The following is a 15,768-nucleotide window of genomic DNA, read 5'->3' on the forward strand; positions in this document are numbered from 1 at the left end:
ATAAATTTTGATGTACTGGCTTGCTGCACTGGATAGATCTAGGTATATGTATAGTAAGCTTTCCAGGCAGGCAAATAAAGAACAGAAGCGCTAAGCTGCTATATGCAGCAAAGGTCAAGAACCCAGAACAAGAATGTTTAATCCTATTAATTAAACGTGACCTTATTGACCCTGGCGTTCCTCTTCTGGACAAGACTCAACACAGATATAGAGATACAAAAAATGGGCACATGATCATTGATAAAATCTACAATCCTAGAGACTGTTGTCATCGTTTATATTTTGATTTGGAGTGTTTCCCCAGCAACGCCATTAGTTCAGTGAACCCCGCCTCTTTAGCAATGTCCAAAGCTGTTAGGCCGTCCTGGAGGGAGGAGACAGAAGGGTTAATAGTGAAGAAGTAGGCAGTGGATATATCGGGACACTAGCAGACATAATTATGCAATGCAACAATTATGTGGATGGTATCAAAAGCATGAGAATGCATCATGCAAATAGCAACCCTTGACTTACATTGTCCCTGAGGCTGGTATCTGTGTGAGGGTGTGTGAGAAGTGACCCTACTATCTCCGTATGACCACTCTGACTAGCAAACATGAGTGCTGAGGAGCCGTCCTGCAGTCATGTGATTGTCATGTGACATGCAGGTACAGATATTGCCACACCCACCTTGTCCCGGAGGTTAACGTCGGCACCTTTCTCCAGGAACAGAGAGACCATCTCCAGAGAACCACTGCAGGCAGCCAACATCAGAGCAGTCCGTTGATTTTGACACATCAAACAGTAGTTATTAGCATTGTTCGTACGTGTACACGCTATGTAATTATAGACACTGTTTTGGAGGTGTCTATAATCAATATGGAATTTAGAAGCTCAAAGGCCAGTACTGCTTTAGTATCCCGAGCGTAACCAGGGTACTATACAATTGCCTGAGGGCTTCTAAATCATGGACACTGACAAAACAGAGTCTATAATTTATACTTGAGGCACTTTTCACTTATCAACTAGTGTCTAAATATTATGTGGTACATGTGATTGTGTGTGTTCAACAATGGATATACCGAACTGAATGCAAAGTAGTATAATGATTATTGTGTAATGGTTGTAGCCTCATGATCACACACTATCACCAACATCACCATCTCCCTATTTGAACTGTCTATAGTACAATCATTATTACTGCGGTACACAATGCATGCTAATAATACATTGTACTGCTAACTCGTATAGTGTTGCTAGGAGACAGGCTCACCTTGTCAGCTGCCATGTCCACCAGGTGTCCCATGATATCTCTGTGTTCACCCACTTCCACACAACAAGCAACTTCCAGCATCAGTGGAGTGTATAGCCAGCCTGTGTGTGTGTGTGGTGTGTGACAGTGTGGTGGAGGTATGTGTGCGTGTGTGAGGGGTACCTTCTCGTCCTGTACATAGAAGCAAAAATACATAATTATTATAAATCAGTTCTTAATTTCTCTTATGCAGCACAATCAAACTATAATTAATATACACACGTAAATCAGTTTTCTCTACATATAATAATGTTGCTACACATCATCCAGAAGTGGCTCTCTATAATCAGTGATATTATAGTATTGACGCTGCTGCTTTGCATTGTCCAACGTCACTTACAAGTCTCAATATCAAAGTCCAGATTAATCCAAGCTATAGGCACAGTGATGATGTAGTAGCCAATGTTCTTGCCCTGCTGTGGGAACAATATAGCATTGTTAATCCACACAACATTTGCGTAGATAATGAGTCCATTTATGGTACCATTGGCAACTGTGAAGTCAAAGAGTGTAATCATAGCAACCAATAAAATCCCGAGGATGGCGAACACAATCAGTAGAGCAACAGAACTATTGTCATGACATTGTATGCACCGATCACCTCCTAATTGCAGGCTGTAGTCGTCAGCACATCTCCCACACAGTATTCCAGCACGGTTGGAGCTGCACTGTGAATCAGGGAATGTCAAGTGAACAGCTATTATACAGACCTATTGCAGTATTCACTAGGACAGGTATACCAGTAGTATAGGTCTGCTTCATTTTTGACAGTGTCCACTCCCACCCACACAGTTCCTCCTCGGTGATAACGCCACTGAGTATGGTTTTGAATCTCACAGGTTAGCATTCACACTAGCCTCGAGACCAGGCCGATTAAAATATGTATTTTAATCGGGCTGGTCTCGAGGCTACATTCACACATACCTGAAACCCCAGTGCAGAGATCTATTACTCTATCTCTGCCCAGTGGACACTTATCAACAGTGATGTTAATGAAGATGGTCGTATGGAGAAGAGCTGCACACGGTGCTGGGAAGTGTGTAGCGTTGCATGCAAAAGAGTATATGTTATTTACTTTAATTATGTCGTCATGATTGTCTTGAAAAACGATTCTTCAACAGAGAGGCTTAGTTGAAGGGTCCTGTTTCTTTGGTTGGACAATACTGTATAGGTTAGTTCCGTGGATTGTACATAGTCATCGATAGATTGTATATGCTGATTATCATTGATGCTTCCGGCCTCTCCATCCAGTACAGTAGCAAACACAGATCCTGTTACTCTGCTAAAGTTGAATCCCACAATAGCTACGGAAATATTAAAGCTCTCTCCTGGAAACCTCGTCTCGTTTAATACAAGGTATGAACGGTTTTGACATTGTGGTGTATTGTTTACACAGAAACACACTCGAGAAGGGTTTGATGCAAGTCGAGATGTACTCGGTACTGAGTCGTCAAAATGAAAGATACTATTCTCTGAAACTGGACATTTATGATTATAGTATGATGCTTTTGTTAGTCCAAAGATGTCCCTTCCACCAAAATTAGCCCAAAGAACGTCACATTCAGAGTATCACTATTTGTGTGTTCACTGTAATAAAAACATGTGCTTGAAATTAATTCATCAAAATCTATGCTCTCCAGAGCAACTCCTAGCTGTTGAGGGAAAGTTGAATCTGTAGCAATGTAGATCCCCCCACCATACTCCCTAGCTGTACTGTTCTCAAAGCGTGTAGTCGATCGTGAATAAAATGACACTTGTGATTGATACAAGGCCAGACCACCTCCTCTTATCGCAGTGTTGTTAGAAAACACATTCTCTCCTGACAACTGGAAGGTACTTCCGTGGGCTAGGATTGGTGTTCCATTGTTGTTATCGAATCTACAGTCTCTGAAAATTGCTAGTTGACGGACATTCACTAACCATATTCCAAAGAATCTGTTTCGTGTGAAAGAACAGTTATCAATTATATTAAAGTGTTTTTCATTTTTATAATAATACCAAAACTCCAAAATCATTGCTATCCACTTGACAGTTTTGGAGTGTTATGCCTGAGTCATATGATACAATGCCAAAACCATTAATATGACTTATGTTGGAATTGACAATCGTCACATTTGATATACTTTGAATTAATAATGCATATACTCGTCCAACTTGTAGTGTCCTCAATCAAATAATTTTTTACTGAGTAGGCATTGACTCCTACACTAGTGTGAGTAGATCTAGATATAATGGAATTTTTGATTGTTATTGAGCTAACATCCAGGTCTGTAACTCCTTCATAATATAGCTCTAGTGAAACATTCTCAAACAAAAGTCCTTCGATCAATGTATTTAATGCAGTTATTGTAAACAGAGACCCACCATTATTAGTGTCACATCGACCAATAATCTTCGGGCGTTGTCCCTGGTTTGGAATTGCTGGCTGCAAGATTATGAAACCAGTAAGGTAGTCACTGAGATTATGAACTCCCTCCAGGAATATTAGAGTGATGTTGCTGTGGCCAGATAAATTCCCGTGCTTAGCATACTGTTCCAAGTCAGCTAGGGCTGGGAGGGTTGGGGTGACATGGAAGGTCTCTGCCATGCAAGGAGAGAGGAGACCAGCTGTCACTAACAGGCCGAGTAGTTGAAGCATCTTGTACATTGCAAAACAACAGCAAGCTTAGCTTTTGGCTTCTTGCAGAAAAACGGGCGTGGCTGGTACACAGAAGAGGAGGGGGTGGGGGAATGGTTAAACCCCTACACTGTAAAAAATGATTGAAAAAAGTGCGCGCGGTGGACACACTAAAACCGTCGCATATAGCACGCTTTTTTGAAAAAGTGTGCTATATGCGACGGTTTTAGTGTGCTCACCGCACTTTTTTTTTTACAGTGTAGTCTCTCTCATCGTGTCTCAAGCCATGGATCAGAATGCAGACCCGGTACCCGATGATAACAGCAACCGCTAAAAGAGATGTGAGAGCCCTAAACCGTGCGGAACATGCTCAACAAGCCAATGATGTCAAGGACAAGTTACCCAGTGATCTGAAACGTCACGCAGATCTGGCAAGTGAAAAAGGAGCCTCATGGCTATTGGTTATACCCATAGGCACACACGGCTTCCAGTTACACAAGGGAGATTTCAGAGACGCTCTACGTCTGAGATATAACTGGCAGCTCAGCAACATCCCTAAAACATGCAACTGTGGTGCAAACTTCTCTGTAGATCACGCTATGATTTGCCACATGGGGGGCTTCCCGACTATTCGCCACAACGAAATTCGTGACATCACAGCCTCACTGCTCACAGAAGTATGCCATAATGTCGCTACAGAGCCACCCCTCCAGCCCCTCACTGGAGAGCTCTTTTCTGCCAGATCAGTAAACACAAGCAACCATGCTCGCCCCGATTCGTGCAAGAGGCTTCTGGAACAACCACCAAGATGCATTTTTTGATGTAAGGGTTTTCTACCCTAACGCACCTAGTAACCGTTCCGGAGATGCCTACAGGAGACACGAGCAAGCAAAAAAGAGGGAATACGGACAAAGGGTCAGAGAAATCGAGCGGGGAGTCTTCACACCCTTAGTCCTCTCAACCTGGGGAGGAATGGGCAAAGAAGCAGCAACCTTCTACAAGAGGCTCGCTGATTTGTTATCCTCGAAAAGACAAAATCCCTACCCAGCTGTAATGGGATGGCTTAGATGCAGGCTATCTTTTGCATCAATCCGCTCTGCAATAATGTGCATTCGAGGAAGCCGCTCATCGTTACACAGACCAGTTTACATGGACAATATCAACCTTGTATCTCAGGAGGGGCGAGTCCCCCCCCTGAATATATAATTCCTCTATGAACTACTTATGATATATATTCGCTTTGTTTTTATTTTTGACTGCTACATAATTACTATCACTAAACTACTTCCTTCTTTTCAATGTAATTTTTTCTTAGCCCCGAGATGGAGAGCTTTCACGCCCCCCCCCCAAAAAAGGGGGTGGGGGAAGATCTGACCGCGAAAGGAACTGAACAACAATTATCTCTTAATTAGAATTCTTACACGCCTGTGTAATTGCAATTCAATTCCGGATGCCTTTGAGCAAAGATATAGGAAGGGAACGGTAGAAAATTTGAAGCTATTCCGTGACACGCTTACGTCATTGGAATGCATCACTTTGCCTCTACTTTTGTTGCCTCCAAACTATGGCTAACAGAGAGAACAAATCCTTATTAACTCTGAAAAAAGTCATTGATGACAGATGCAAGTTGACATCCCAAGAATCTGCCTCAAGTTAAATACTGAGAGGGATTCTCAAAGTCAACAAGAAAGAGAGAAGCTCAGAAACAACACTTTAATACTTAGACAATACTGCTTGTGTTCATGTCCATTAATTCTCACATTTGATACAAGCTCTGGGCTTGTATGCACAAGAACTAGATAACATAGATAGACTGATAGTACTGTAGCCATTATCAATATTCTCTGTAACATGTTCTGTACGACATTTTATTAATACCAAATTTTAATAAATTGTCAACATTTCACAAGTCATATAAACTGCCATAATAAGCTGCATAATGAACTGCTACTGCTGCTGCTGCATGAGATAGAGCTGGTGCTATACAACTGTACAGGTCTTTTGCATGTAACAAAGTCTTTCATTTCGTTTTTTAATATGTAGCCCAAAATAGTCAATCAACTCTTCCTTCTTCAGCTTCATAAATTTCTTCCAGCATACTGATAGTACGATGAAGATCTAATAGTATGACTGTGTATGTGGGGGGGGGGGCATATGAATGAGTTAGTAAAACACTGTGGCACTGACCTGGAGCTTTCTATCCCAGTTCTGTTTCTTACCGATAATCAGGCCTTACACCTCCAGTCATATTTTCTGCAACTGACTAAAATTTAAAGCACAAAACCTGTACCAGTTGATGGACCTGACATTGATAAACACTCTCATGAAGTCAGTATAATTTTAAAAGCATGTGTGTTTCTTAAAAAGGGAGCATAAAACGTCAGATGAAATAAGCCATACTCAACACTACAACACATTCTAAATGGTATGAATAGGCGATTTTTGCCTTTCAGTAGATCAACCTACATACATACGTACAACCAGGAAAACTTGAAGAATAGTAATATGGATGAGTACTGTTTCTTAAAAAGGGATCAAACCTTGTAAAATTGTAGTTGTTCTGTAGTAAAAAGTCTTTGTTTCTTTAGCTTTACAAACTGGCAAGATAATCTAACTCTAAATAAAGCACAACATCAGTGTAACACCATGAGAGGTCATGAGGCACTAAAGGAAGACCATAACAGACTTTTTCTGCTTTTCGCGGGCATTCTGGCAGGAAAACGCGAGTCACGGATGGTTTCATTACAAAACTGCAGAAACACATGTAAAATGATCACGTGAACCACTTCCGTTGCCAATCCTTCCCTCCTATATCTTTGCTTTTTGAGGACCTTAATCATTAATTTGTGTATCTGTTGAAAATGCAACCCATAATAATTAGCTCTTGTTTATATGTAATTATCGAAGAGGGGGTGTGGTTGGTATGTAGTGCAAGCAACTGCCATCATTGAAGCAAACTATAATATTATTGCACAATCCAGCTAATAATCAACAATCAGCACAAAAATCATACATATCCTAATCACCATACTCAAATTGCATGTAAAATTAGTATGCACACTCGGTATCACTTCTTTCGCAATGTTATATATTATTATTGCTACACATCATCCAGAAGTGGCTCTCTATAATCAGTGGCATTATAGTATTGACGCTGCTGCGTTGCATTGCCCAACGTCACTTCCTGTGTTGTCACTTTGTACCTTCCACTTTGTATGAGTTCCTCTTCTTGTACGCTTGTATTGTCCATTTCTTGTCTCTTCTTCTTGGCGAGCCTCTGAAGCTTGGGTCCGACTGTCTTGGATATGTGGAAGATTATAATGCAAGCAAACTGAAGGAGAGCAATACAAACTGAGGTAGCAGTCACTGGATTGAGGGTGTCGTTTTGTCGGACATCTTCCGGTTGCTTTTCATAAAACAAGAATGCTCCACCTAAGATGATGAGGTTGAACAGGTACAATACTTCCAGCACTGATGCAAACCATTGCTTGTAGAGATAGCCAACAATGGATGTGAACAATAGCAGGAGTGTAGCTATAATGGTCATTACCAGTATGTTAGCATTCGGATTGGATGTTGAGGTTGATGCGGAAATAATCAATATCACTACACGAGAGATGAGCAGAATCCCCGTCCACACTTGATGCTGTCGCTTGTCTTTGAAAGGACCGTAAAAGGTATCAAAAAACGGCGTGAATGTGTTAATCCAGCGAAGGGGTCGGTAGTCTGACTTGGCTTTTAGGAAGGGCACTAGAAGGAGAGTCAAAGTGAATGGCAACCAAAACAATAGCATAAAGAGTAGTGCAACCACCATTAAGACAATGTGACCCGGGGTTATTCCATATTCAACATTTCCATCCAGAAACCAAACTCTGCGGATAGAACCACCAGAGCCACTAATGTCAGATGGAGTAAGCACATTTGTGATAATCCTGAACAGCTTCCCATAAGATAGCAAGATCAGAGTGGACAAAACAGCAACTGAGTTTCTACCAAAGAATCGAGTGGCTTTTATGGAATACCGAGACACTAAAATGATGAGACCAGCAATGCACCAGATGTAGACTGGGAACACAAACTGTAAACCACTTTTAGTTACTTGATCCAAATTTTGAATAAAACAAGTCTCAATACCAAAGTCCAGATTAATCCAAGCTATAGGCACAGTGATGATGTAGTAGCCAATGTTCCGCTGTGGGAACAATATAGCATTGTTAATCCACACAACATTTGCGTAGAATATAAGTCCATTTATGGTACCATTGGCAACTGTGAAGTCAAAGATTGTAATCATAGCAACCAATAAAATCCCGAGGATGGCGAACACAATCAACAGTGCAACAGAACTATTGTCATTGCATTGTATGCACCGATCACCTCCTAATTGCAGGCTGTAGTTACCTTTACATCTCCCACACAGTATTCCAGCACGGTTGGAGCTGCACTGTGAATCAGGGGATGTCAAGTGAACAGGTATTGCAGACCTAGTGCAGTAGTCACTAGGACAGTATTGATACAAGTAGTAAAGGTCAGTTTTATTTTTGACAGTGTCCACTCCCACCCACACAGTTCCTTCTCTAGTGATAACGCCAGTATGGTTTTGAATCTCACAAGTTAACATCAACTGCTTACTGTATTCGTCGCAACCGCACATACTTGAAGTATTATTAAGCTGAAACCCCAGTGGACACTTATCAACAGTGATGTTAATGAAGATGGCCGTATGGAGAAGAGCTGTACACGGTGCTGGGAAGTGCGTAGCGTTGCATGCAAGAGAGTATATGTTACTTACACTTTCTTTAATTATATCGTCTGGATTGCCTTGAACAAACGATTCTTCAACAGAGAGGCTTAGTTGAAGGGGTCTGCTTGTTTGGTTGGACAATACTGTGTAGGTTAGTGTCGTGCAGTGCTCGTAGTCATAGACAGATTGTGTACGTTGATTATCATTGATGCTTCCAGCCTGTCCATCCAGTACAGTTGCAAACACAGTTCCTGTTACTCTGCTAAAGTTGAATCCTACAAAAACTACAGAAGTCTCAAAGCTCTCCCCTGGAAACTTCATCTCGTTTAATACAAGGTATGAACGGTTTTGGCATTGTTGTGTATCGTTTTCACAGAAACACACTCGAGAAGGGTTTGATGCAAGTCGATAAGTACTCGGTACTGAGTCGTCAAAATGAAAAATACTATTCTCTGAAACTGAGCATTTCTCCTCAAAGTATGATACTTCTGTTACTCCAAAAATATCCCTTCCACCGAAACTAGCATTGTTTCCAAAAAACGTCACTTGAGTATCACTGGCATTGTTATAAAAGCAAGGTTCATGAAAGTTAGAGATGAAGTTTTGCAAAAGTTCGATCTCCACAGTAACAACTAGTAGCTGTGGATGGAGAGGTGGTTCTGTAGCAATATAGATCCCTCCACCGTACTCCAGAGCTGTATTGTTCTCAAAACGTGTAGTAGATCCTGAATCAAACGCCACTGTTGATTGATACAAGGCCAGACCACCGCCTCTTACTGCAATGTTGTTAACAAACACATTCTCTCCTGACAACTGGAAGGTACTTTTGTAGGCTAGGATTGGTGTTCCGTTGTTGTTATCGAATCTACAGTCTCTGAAAAGTGTTTCTTCTTGATTGAATAACCATATTCCAACGACTCTGTTTCGTGTGAAACAACAGTGATCTATTTCCTTCTTATCTTTCGTTATTAGCACAACTCCAACATCATTGCTATCAATCCAAGAGCTTCGCAGTGTAATGCCTGAGCCATTTGATAGAATGCCGATACCATTATGACTTATGTTGGAATTGACAATAGTTACATTTGATGTGTTAGCAGTAGTTACTCCATAGAACACATTCTGAAAAATCACGCTGTCCTCAATTAAAACTTTTTCTACTGCCAAGACCAAAACTCCCCTATAGGTTTGAGATATAGTCAAATTTTTGATTACTATTGAGCTGTCGGCAATCGGGTCTTGGTAGTTACCCAGTTCCAAGCCACCACCATGACCACAAAAGCTACACGATCGGATAGTAGCTACATGAATCTCAAATACATATAGTAGAACATTCTCAAACAAAATTTCTGTGATCAATACATTTGATGATGTGATTAAAATCACTGTTATGTCTAATCGACCAATAATCTTCGGGCGTTGTCCCAGGTTTGGAAGTGCTGGCTGCAAGATTATAAAACTAGTATTAACAGTAAGGTAGTCGCTGAGATTGTGAACTCCCTCCAGGAATATCAGAGTGATGTTGTTGTGGCCAGATAATAAACTCTGGTTTTGAGTAAACTGGTCCAGTGTGTAACAAGGTTGAGGACAGTCAGCTGGGGCTGGGAGGGTTGGGGTGACATAGAAGGTCTCTGCCATGCAAGGAGAGAGGAGACCAGCTGTCACTAGCAGGCCGAGTAGATGAAGCATCTTGTACATTGCTGCTTGTTGAGCAACCATAGCGACTAAGTCTAGCTCAATTAGCTTCTTGCAGAAAAGGCAGACTCGCCAGCACTTTTCGCTGTGCAACAGTGACTACTTGTGAGTCTACACGGCAGACCACCCCGGCATAATCGGTCATGTGCCGCCCTCAATTATAACCGTAAATACACAATGCACCTTATAGGAACCATTTCAGGAGTGCCTGACAAGACTCAACACAGAATGATAAAAGAGATACAAAAAATGGGCACATGATCATTGATAAAATCTACAATCCTAGAGACTGTTGTCATCGTTTATATTTTGATTTGGAGTGTTTCCCCAGCATGCAACGCCAGTTCAGTGAACCCCGCCTCTTTAGCAATGTCCAGAGCTGTTAGGCCGTCCTAAGGAGGAGACAGAAGGGTTAATAGAGGAGGGGGACAGAAGGGTTAATAGTGGAGGGAGACAGAAGGGTTAATAGTGAAGAAGTATGCAGTGGATAGGGACACTAGCAGACATAATTATGCAATGCAACAATTATGGGGATATGGTATGAGAATTATATTAATGCATCATGCAAATAGCAACCCTTAACTTACATTGTCCCTGAGACTGTGATCTGTGTGAGGGTGTGTGAGAAGTGACCCCACTATCTCTGTATGACCACTTTGACCAGCAAACATGAGTGCCGAGGAGCCTGCAGTCATGTGATTGTCATGTGACATGCAGGTACAGATATTGCCACACCCACCTTGTCCCAGAGGTTATAACGTCGGCACCTTTCTCCAGGAACAGAGAGACCATCTCCAGAGAACCACTGCAGGCGCCAACATCAGAGCAGTCCGTTGATCCTGACACATCAAACAAGTTATTAGCATTGTTTGTACGTGTACACGCTATGTAATTATAGACACTGTTTTGGAGGTGTCTATAATCAATATGGAATTTAGAAGCTCAAAGGCCAGTACTGCTTTAGTATCCCGAGCGTAGCCTGAGGGCTTCTAAATTATGGACACTGACAAACTGACAAAACAGAGTCTATAATTTATACTTGAGACACTTTTCACTTATCAAATCTTATCAACTAGTGTCTAAATATTATGTGGTACATGTGATTGTGTGTGTTCAACAATGGATATACCCAACTGAATGCAAAGTATAATGATTATTGTGTAATGGTTGTAGCCTCATGATCACACACTATCACCAACATCACCATCTCCCTATTTGAACTGTCTATAGTACAATCATTATTACTGTACACAATGCATGCTAATAATACATTGTACTGCTAACTCGTATAGTGTTGCTAGGAGACAAGCTCACCTTGTCAGCTGCCTTGTTGATGTCCCCCCTGTCCACCAGATGTCCCATGATATCTCTGTGTTCACCCACCTCCACACAACAAGCAGCTGCCAGCATCAGTGGAGCGTAGCCAGCCTGTGTGTGTGTGGTGTGTGTGGGGGTGGGGGTGTGTGGGTAGGGGTGTGTGTGTGTGAGAGTGTGTGGTGGTGTGGGCGTGTGTGTGGGGGGGGGAGGCTGTTATACATGTACACTTTATGCAGTGAAATAAACACACAAAAACTAACGACCACAGTCAATGATCGATTAGGCCTTGCCCAAATTATGCTCAGCCTATTAGTTTAGTCTCCAAGTCTCATGCATGCATTGTACCTATTAGTTTTAAATTCTTACCAATTAATTAATTAGCAATTATTACCCAAAAATCACAACAAGAATTATAAACTATAATTTATTATGTATTATTATACCTCATAAATCAGTTCTTAATTTCTCTACATTATGTTAAATTATGCAGCACAATCAAATTATAATTAACATGCACACGTAAATCATTTCTTCTCTACATACAATGTTAAATGTTTTGCTACACATCATCCAGAAGTGGCTCTCTATAATCAGTGGCATTATAGCATTTACGCTGCTGCTTTGCATTGTCCAACGTCACTTCCTGTGTTGTCACTTTGTACCTTCCACTTTGTATGAGTTCCTCTTCTTGTACGCTTGTGTTGCCCATTTCTTGTCTCTTCTTCATGGCGAGCCTCTGAAGCTTGGGTCCGACTGTCTTGGCTATGTGGAAGATTATAATGCAAGCAAACTGCAGGAGAGCAATACAAACTGAGGTAGCAGTCACAGGATTGATGGTGTCCTTTTGTCGGACACCTTCCGGTTGGGTTTGATAAAACAAGAATGCTCCACCTAAGATGATAAGGTTAATTAGATACAATACTTCCAGCACTGATGCAAACCATTGCTTGTAGGGATAGCCAAAAATGAGTGTGTACAATAGCAGGAGTGTAGCTATAATGGTCATTACCAGTATGTTAGCATTCGGATTGGATGTCGAGGTTGATGCGGAAACAATCAATATCACTACACGGGAGATGAGCAGAATCCCCGTCCACACTTGATGCTGTCGCTTGTCTTTGAAAGGACCGTAATAAGTATCAAAAAACGGCATGAATGTGTTAATCCAGCGAAGGGGTCGGTAGTCTGACTTGGCTTTTAGGAAGGGTACTAGAAGGAGAGTCAAAGTGAATGGCAACCAAAACAATAGCATAAAGAGTAGTGCAACCACCATTAAGACAATGTGTCCCGGTGTTACTCCATATTCAACATTTCCATCCAGGGACCAAACTCTGCGAATAGAACCATCAGAGCCACTAATGTCAGATGGAGTAAGCACATTTGTGATAATCCTGAACAGCTTCCCATACGATAGCAGGATCAGAGTAGACAAAACAGACACAGAATTTCTACCAAAGAATCGAGTAGCTTTTATGGAATACCGAGAAACTAAAATGATGAGGCCAGCAATGCACCAGATGTAGACTGGGAACACAAACTGTAAACCACTTTTAGTTAGTTGATCCAAATTTTGGCTGAAACAAGTCTCAATATCAAAGTCCAGATTAATCCAAGCTATAGGCACAGTGATGATGTAGTAGCCAATGCTCCGCTGTGGGAACAATATAGCATTGTTAATCCACACAACATTTGCGTAGAATATGAGTCCATTTATGGTACCATTGGCAACTGTGATGTCGAACAGTGTAATCATAACAACCAATAAAATCCCGAGGATGGCGAACACAATCAACAGAGCAACAGAACTATTGTCATGACATTGTATGCATCGATCACCTCCTAATTGCAGGCTGTAGTTGCCTTTACATCTCCCACACAGTATTCCAGCACGGTTGGAGCTGCACTGTGAATCAGGGGATGTCAAGTGAACAGGTATTTCAGACCTAGTGCAGTAGTCACTAGAACAGTATTGATGCCAGTAGTATAGGCCTGTTTCATGTTTGGCAGTGTCCACTCCCACCCACACAGTTCCTTCTCTGGTGATGTAGCCAGTGTGGTTTTGAATCTCACAGGTTAGCTTCAACTGCTTACTGCTTTCGTCGCATTCGCACATATCTAAAGTCTTATTAAGCTGAAATCCCAGTGGACAGTTATCAACAGTGATGTTAATGAAGATGACCGTAGTGAGAAGAGCTGCACACGGTACTGAGGTATCGCTGCATTCATCAGAATGTATGTTTTTTATACTTTCTTTAATTATATCGTCAGGATTGCCTTGAACAAATGATTCTTCAACAGAGAGCCCTAGTTGAAGGGGCCTGCTTGTTTGATTAGACAATACTTTGTAGGTTAGCGTCGTGCATTGCTCGTAGTCATTGATAAATTTTATATGTTGACCATCACTGATATTTCCAACTTTCTTATCCAGTACAGTAGCAAACACAGATCCTGTTACTCTGCTAAAGTTAAATCCCACGAGAGCTACAGAAATCTCAAAGCTTTCCCCTGGAAACCTCGTCTCGTTTAATACAAGGTATGCACGGTTTTGACACTGTGGTGTATTGTGTAGACAGAAACACACTCGAGAAGGGTTTGATGCAAGTCGAGAAGTACTCGGTACTGAGTTATCAAAATGAAAGATACTATCCTCTGAAACTGAACATTCATCATTGCCATATGACATTTCTGTTAGTCCGAAGATGTCCCTTCCACCAAAATCAGCATTGTTCCCAAAGAACACCACATTCGGAGTATCACCACTTGTGTGGTTATTGTTATAAAAGCAATGTTTACTTAAGGTAAATTTTAAACCTACATTCTCCAGAGGAACTAGCAGCTGTGGAGAGACAATTAAATCTGTAGCAATGTAGATCCCTCCACCATACTCCAAAGCTGTATTGTTCTCAAAACGTGTAGTCGATCCTGAATCAAATGACACTGCTGATTGATACAAGGCCAGACCACCTCCTCTTACTGCAATGTTGTTAGAAAACACATTCTCTCCTGACAACTGGAAGATACTTCTGGAGGCTAGGATTGGTGTTCCGCTATTGTTATTGAATGTACAGTCCTTGAAAATTATTGTTGGGTTTTGTTGACAGACATTCACTAACCACATGCATATTCTGTTTCGTGTGAAAGAACAGTTATCTATCATGATATTAAAGTGTTCTTCTATGTCTTCATTATAATATAGCACAACTCCAAAATCATTGCTATCCATCTGAGAGTTTCGGACTGTTATGCCGGAGTCCCATGATAGAATGCCGATACCATTAATACGACTTATACTGGAATTGACAATCGTCACATTTGGTATGTTTCGAAAAAATAATGCATATGTGTCAAACTTAAATATCATACTGTCCTCAATCAAACAATTTTGTACTGATTGAACACGGACTCCTGCACTGGTCTGAGCAGAACTCGATATAATTGAGTTTTTGATTGTTATTGAGCTGTCAACATCCAGGTCTGGAGGTACGTCACTATATAGCTGTAGTGAAACATTCTCAAACAAAAGTCCTTCGATCAATGCCTTTGCTGATGCTATGATTTTCCAACCAATATCCATGTCACATTGATGACCAGTGTCCGCACGACCAATAACCTTCGGGCGTTGTCCCTGGCTTGGAAGTACTGGCTGCAAAATTATAAAACTAGTGTTAACAGTAAGGTAGTCGCTGAGAATGTGAACTCCCTCCAGGAATATCAGAGTGATGTTGTTGTAGCCAGATAATAAACTCTGGTTTTGAGCATACTGGTCCAGGGTGTAACAAGGTTGAGGACAGTCAGCTGGGGCTGGGAGGATTGGGGTGACATGGAAGGTCTCTGCCATGCAAGGAGAGAGGAGACCAGCTGTCACTAACAAACCGAGTAGTTGAAGCATCTGCATTGCTGCGAAACAACCGCGCGCAAGCTTAATATAGCTCTTGGCTTCTTCTTGCAGAAAAACAGGCGTGGCTGGTACGCGCGCGCAGTCATGCAGTCATGCAGATGACCGCATCCGATCATCGACTCTTTCTTTGTTACCTCCAACCAACCACAACAGTACTAACATTTTAGTGTTGGATACTAATCCTAAACAGAAACCTTTGACCTTGA

At 41.5% G+C, this 15,768-nt stretch overlaps 3 protein-coding genes and 2 long non-coding RNA genes across 6 annotated transcripts; all 5 read right to left on the reverse strand.

Moving 5' to 3' along the window:
• Window positions 1-176: 176 nt before the first annotated feature.
• LOC135334913 (KN motif and ankyrin repeat domain-containing protein 1-like) lies at window positions 177-11,771 on the reverse strand. Its single transcript, XM_064530286.1, has 4 exons — window positions 11,661-11,771; window positions 670-767; window positions 514-615; window positions 177-364 (listed from the first exon to the last, which is right to left on the reverse strand). Exons 1-4 carry the CDS (start codon window positions 11,755-11,757, stop codon window positions 269-271), a joined length of 393 nt encoding a protein of 130 aa, XP_064386356.1. The 5' UTR covers window positions 11,758-11,771; the 3' UTR covers window positions 177-268.
• LOC135334920 (uncharacterized) lies at window positions 5,759-6,442 on the reverse strand. Its single transcript, XR_010394399.1, has 2 exons — window positions 6,096-6,442; window positions 5,759-6,038 (listed from the first exon to the last, which is right to left on the reverse strand). It is a non-coding gene; the product is annotated as an uncharacterized LOC135334920 (long non-coding RNA).
• LOC135334881 (uncharacterized) lies at window positions 6,851-10,451 on the reverse strand. The gene has a single exon (XM_064530241.1). It carries the CDS (start codon window positions 10,369-10,371, stop codon window positions 7,009-7,011), a length of 3,363 nt encoding a protein of 1,120 aa, XP_064386311.1. The 5' UTR covers window positions 10,372-10,451; the 3' UTR covers window positions 6,851-7,008.
• LOC135334916 (uncharacterized) lies at window positions 10,528-11,610 on the reverse strand. Of its 2 annotated transcripts, none has more exons than XR_010394393.1 (3): window positions 11,087-11,610; window positions 10,935-11,032; window positions 10,528-10,739 (listed from the first exon to the last, which is right to left on the reverse strand). It is a non-coding gene; the product is annotated as an uncharacterized LOC135334916 (long non-coding RNA). The 2 variants fall into 2 exon arrangements; XR_010394394.1 differs by having other exon boundaries at window positions 11,083-11,610.
• Window positions 11,772-12,065: 294 nt separating the features above from the next.
• On the reverse strand, window positions 12,066-15,604 carry LOC135334883 (uncharacterized). The gene has a single exon (XM_064530243.1). The coding sequence runs from the start codon at window positions 15,557-15,559 to the stop codon at window positions 12,224-12,226; it is 3,336 nt and encodes a 1,111-aa protein (XP_064386313.1). The 5' UTR covers window positions 15,560-15,604; the 3' UTR covers window positions 12,066-12,223.
• Window positions 15,605-15,768: the final 164 nt, after the last annotated feature.

Source organism: Halichondria panicea, chromosome 4 (assembly GCF_963675165.1).
Source record: "Halichondria panicea chromosome 4, odHalPani1.1, whole genome shotgun sequence".
NCBI lineage: Eukaryota > Metazoa > Porifera > Demospongiae > Suberitida > Halichondriidae > Halichondria > Halichondria panicea.

Coding starts and splice junctions, on each gene's coding strand:
- LOC135334883 (XM_064530243.1), bottom strand. CDS start 15,559: ATGCAGATGCTTCAACTACTCGGTTTGTTAGTGACAGCTGGTCTCCTC.
- LOC135334881 (XM_064530241.1), bottom strand. CDS start 10,371: ATGGTTGCTCAACAAGCAGCAATGTACAAGATGCTTCATCTACTCGGC.
- LOC135334913 (XM_064530286.1), bottom strand. CDS start 11,757: ATGCTGGCAGCTGCTTGTTGTGTGGAGGTGGGTGAACACAGAGATATC. Junction 616..669: donor ACGTTAACCTCCGGGACAAG/GTGGGTGTGGCA, acceptor ACATGACTGCAG/GACGGCTCCTCAGCACTCAT. Junction 365..513: donor ATACCAGCCTCAGGGACAAT/GTAAGTCAAGGG, acceptor TCCTCCCTCCAG/GACGGCCTAACAGCTTTGGA.